Below are 4,761 nucleotides of genomic sequence, written 5' to 3'. Positions count from 1 at the left end.
TAATGAAACTAATCAAATGCAAAGTCTCATTTTACAATAAAAAAGGTTTTATTTATACTTTTATTAGCTTTTTTTATTATTTAAAAAATCCTTTTAATATGCTAGTGTACATGAAACAAGACACATGTAATCATGTCTCATGGCTATTCCAAGTGGATGTTGATCCCTTACCGAATCAGACAAAACTCGACAATGGCTTACAACTGCCAACTACCTTTAAAAAAAAAAACACACCATGCATATGAAAAATTTCAACCAAAAAAAAAAGAAAAAAAAAGAATCTTTTTAGTTTTTACTGTCAATAAATGAATAATAGACTCATCAGACTCAGTCCGCGTCATAAATAACTCGCTCTATGACTTTCTTTCAGACAAAAGCCATCAATCTCTCACACGGTTGTCGCTTTCACAATTATACCTTTTCACACACAGACACACACAACCTCTCTCTCTCTCTCTCTCTCTCTCTCTCTATTAATTCTTTTTGAGGTTTTACTCTCTCTGTTTATTATATATATATGGAGTTTTTGTTTGGTAACCTCAATTCCAGCTGCCTTATTTTGACTTGCCTTTGATTATGGAGAGCTCGTCGTGTCCTTGGACACGCTCAATTCTTTTGCTTTCTGGGTCTCTCTTTAAAGCTCCTAAATTGAAGTTGTGTGAATGATATCTAAAGTGTTGCTTTAGTTCTATCTAGTGGACTTTATTATATGTAGAGGTAAAGTCTTCTTCTTTAGAAGTTTCTCTTTTAATCATTTCTCTGTTTTTGAATGCTTATATTTCAAAGATTGACATTTTCTAAATCATTGAATTCTCCGGATTGTGAGTATTCAAGTGAGTTAGATGGAAATGGAATTCTGGGTTTTTGAAATTTTGGTTGTTTTTTTTTAAGAGTTTCTTCTTAATTTTATGCATGTGTTTTTGCACTTTAATCTTTTGGTGGAACAAAGTATTGTTATTCTGCATGATTGATCAAAATTGGAGCTTGGGTTCCTGAAAAACAAGATTGAAGGATAGTTCAAGAGTATAGGACTTGAAAGTTGCAGAAGTTTGAGGGATTCGTTTTGAATATTGGGGGGTTTCACAAGGTTTGAGTTTGCAAAAGAAATGATGAAATATGCTTGTTTGAATTCCTTGTTTTCATGTTGAATTTATTGAAACATTTAAGCAAGATATAGGACCATAAATGACATAATCTAATGGTTCGTTGGGATGAAAGAATTTAAAGAGAAGGATTTGGATTTCATTTTTGTAGTTTAAATGACTTGAATAAAGTATGAAATGATAGAGCTTTTTGTATTATGATTAGAAATGACTAGGTGTGAGATGTCAATTCAAATCCATAATATCACAAGTGTTTTACTTTGAGCAAAATCTCCAAAGGTCACATCATCATATGTTGTTAAAGTAATATCAAGCAATTTATACTAACAATTGTTCTTCAAATCCTCAAATAAAAATGCAACCTAAATGAATATGTGATAGAGGAATTTTGAGAACCGTTTGAATTTCATAGTCCATGGGATTTGTTATTTAGTGGTGGCAATAGATATAAACGTAGTTTCTTTCCTTGTTTGTATTGGCCTTGTTTTCTCACCATTATACACTTGTTGCATTTGCAGTGGGGCAATCTGTTTTAAAGGGACTATGAAGTGTTTTAATTTCTCCAACAAAGAAAAAAATAATGAGCAAAGGGCTATACAGTCTAATTCTGTTCGGTCCACTTCCACTTCCATATCAACCGACCTGGATTTGAAGCCATTTGGTTCTGAATTTAATTCTCAGAATGTCTCGGAATTTAGCACTGCATCTTCTGCTAAGTCATTTGCAATCTTGTCTCAAAGACAAAGTAATCTCAGAGAATTCACGTTCTCAGAGTTGAAGGCAGCCACGAAGAATTTCAGTCGCACCCTCATGATTGGAGAGGGTGGGTTTGGTGGTGTATATAAGGCTGTGATCCGGAGCACAGATGATCCACATAAAAAAATAGATGTTGCCATTAAACAACTAAGTAGAAGAGGATTGCAGGCATGTTTTTTTCTCCTTCTGAACTTGAGTGAAAATATACTTTTACTATATCTGATTTTGCAACAGTATTAAGTAGTATTTTGTGCTACAGAAAAGTCAGAGAATTCTTTTACATATGATCTGTGTGTCACAGAGTATTGGAATAAAACCTTTAGCACAGCACATTAGCATTTTGTAGGGAGTGCCAGAAACACTACATATCTGCTTTCTCACTGGTGAAGTTTAGAAAGAAAGAATAAAATTAAATTCTCTATTATTGTCTTCTTCTTATATCTCTGTCTTCATAGCGTTTCAAAATACCTATATGATTTTTTTTGTTGCTCTTTCTGACAGGGCCATAAAGAATGGGTGACAGAAGTAAACGTTTTAGGGGTTGTCGAACATCCAAATCTGGTTAAACTATTGGGCTACTGTGCTGAAGATGATGAAAGAGGGATCCAGAGGCTGCTGATTTATGAATACATGCCCAACAGGAGTGTGCAGGATCACTTATCAAACCGGTTTCGAACACCTCTTCCATGGGGCACAAGAATGAGAATTGCCCAGGATACTGCCCGTGGCTTAGCATACCTCCATGAAGGAATGGATTTTCAGGTACTTTAGTTCTTTGGAGTTTAAGAAAGAGATCCGCTGAATTTTAGAAGAGTTATAGGCAATTATGCATTAAAGCAACTAGACTAAAAACATTTCTCTTTATAAATTATTGATCTTTTGTAAATTTTGTTATTGGCATAGATCATCTTTAGGGATTTCAAGTCCTCAAACATACTGCTGGATGAACAATGGGTTGCAAAGTTGTCGGACTTTGGATTGGCCAGACTGGGGCCTTCAGATGGATTAAGTCATGTCTCAACAGCGGTATGTTTACAAAACTTGCACAAGTTGGGTGTCTCATGTCTAACTAATTAGCAGGAACATTGAAAATGTTTGTTAGTATTAATTGGAAAATGTCAATTATGTTGATCATCTTATTAGATGCACTTGAATGGATAGTCTGTTGTCTAACATGTTAGATTGTTACTTTCTATCTATACCTTTTTCTTCATGCCTTATTCTTCTTGTTGCTGGCAGTGGAAAGATAATGGAAACAAACCATGACTGATGCAATCTCTGTCTATTAATTAATGATAGTTTACAGAAATAGAGAACCAATTTTCCTGACTTTTATATAGGTTGTAGGAACAATTGGATACGCAGCTCCTGAATACATTCAAACTGGGCATCTTACATCAAAAAGTGATGTCTGGAGCTATGGAGTTTTCCTTTATGAACTCATCACTGGTAGGCGCCCTCTTGATAGGAACCGCCCCAAGGGTGAGCAAAAGCTATTGGAATGGGTCAGGCCTCACCTGTCTAATCTTAGAAAGTTTGAGCTGATTTTAGACCCAAGGCTCGAAGGGAAGTATTCCCTCAAGTCTGCCCAAAAGTTAGCTGCTGTAGCCAACAGGTGCTTGGTGCGGCAGTCTAAATCACGCCCCAAAATGAGTGAAGTATTGGAGATGGTGAATCGAATTGTGGAGACAACAGATATTGGAAGTCCCCTACCCCCCATGAAGATTTTGGCTCCAGAAGATGATTTCATAGAATCCAAAAGAGAACGTTTAAAGAGAAGGTTTGTGGATCCAATTATTGGAGAGAGAGGTTGTTTGAATTGGCAAACATGGAGAACTAAGTCTGTCAATACATTTTGAATATTTTCTCTCTCCATGCCAGCCTGTTCCTTCCTCTCATAAGGAGTCCAGTTATGCCATTCAGGCCAAAGGCCACTGGCAAGACTGTTGTTTTTGGTTGAATGTGAAAATTACTCTTTTCTCTGTGTATTGTGCAATACGAATGTAAAATCTCTATCCACATAGATGAGTGAGTGCAAAGTATAATTGGCAAGGCTGCATTTTTTTTGTTGGTGTAAAATTATTCCAATCTCTATGTACCATGCAATGTAAATTTCTAACAGCATAGATGTGCATATACAAATAATTTGACCACCTGATGGCTTTTATTGCTAATGGAAGTTTTCTGAGATGATCGTAAGCTTGCACTTACTGGTAGATGGCCTCAAAACTAATATTTGTGAACTTGAATATCTTTTGCTATCATTTACTGATATTGACTATATAAACCTTATGATGGGTCTTCATGCAGGCAGAGTTATGTGTTTGTTTTCTCAGGTAGGAGACATTGTTTAGTTGTGTATAAGTTACAGTTTAGGCAATTCTACGAAAATCTTGTGTTTTGATCTTTGTCAATTCAGCTTTTTCCTCAAGTGATTATGCATTATCATAACAAACTTATCTTCCACCATTTTTACCAAAAGATGATAATCATGATCTAGAAAAGACATTCGTAGTTTGTTGAAATCAAGAAGCAAGGTGCTAGGCAGAATGCTTGGTCTCTGCATCAAGGACAGACTTAACAATGAATCATTTTATTAGCGTTGAAAAGAGGTACCTTATTTTCTTTCATCAAAGCCAACTTGGCATTTGATAAATGCCCCAATCTAGAATGCCAAATGTGCGGCTGAACAAGAACACTATTGACAGATGCAGATGCAGAAAAACAAGTTGATGAGGCTGAGATATTCTCTTCCAGTAGGTAAAGGCCGGGCAATAAAGAATTGATAGACTTGATTGAAACAGCAAGGGAAATGTGGATTGAATTGAAGAATTTGTTTTCACAAGGCAATGGACCTAAGATCTACAATCTGCAAAGGGAAATTTCTCATATCTCCCAAAAT

At 35.7% G+C, this 4,761-nt stretch overlaps 1 protein-coding gene across 1 annotated transcript; it reads left to right on the top strand.

Moving 5' to 3' along the window:
• The first annotated feature begins 490 nt into the window (after positions 1 to 490).
• On the top strand, positions 491 to 4,052 carry LOC126697224 (serine/threonine-protein kinase PCRK1-like). Its single transcript, XM_050394115.1, has 5 exons — positions 491 to 717; positions 1,622 to 2,027; positions 2,361 to 2,621; positions 2,763 to 2,885; positions 3,200 to 4,052. The coding sequence occupies exons 2-5, from the start codon at positions 1,647 to 1,649 to the stop codon at positions 3,716 to 3,718; spliced, it is 1,284 nt and encodes a 427-aa protein (XP_050250072.1). The 5' UTR covers positions 491 to 717; positions 1,622 to 1,646; the 3' UTR covers positions 3,719 to 4,052.
• Positions 4,053 to 4,761: the final 709 nt, after the last annotated feature.

The sequence above is a fragment of the Quercus robur genome, chromosome 8 (assembly GCF_932294415.1).
Source record: "Quercus robur chromosome 8, dhQueRobu3.1, whole genome shotgun sequence".
Taxonomy (NCBI): domain Eukaryota; kingdom Viridiplantae; phylum Streptophyta; class Magnoliopsida; order Fagales; family Fagaceae; genus Quercus; species Quercus robur.
This window is presented reverse-complemented; position numbering and strand designations above follow the sequence as displayed.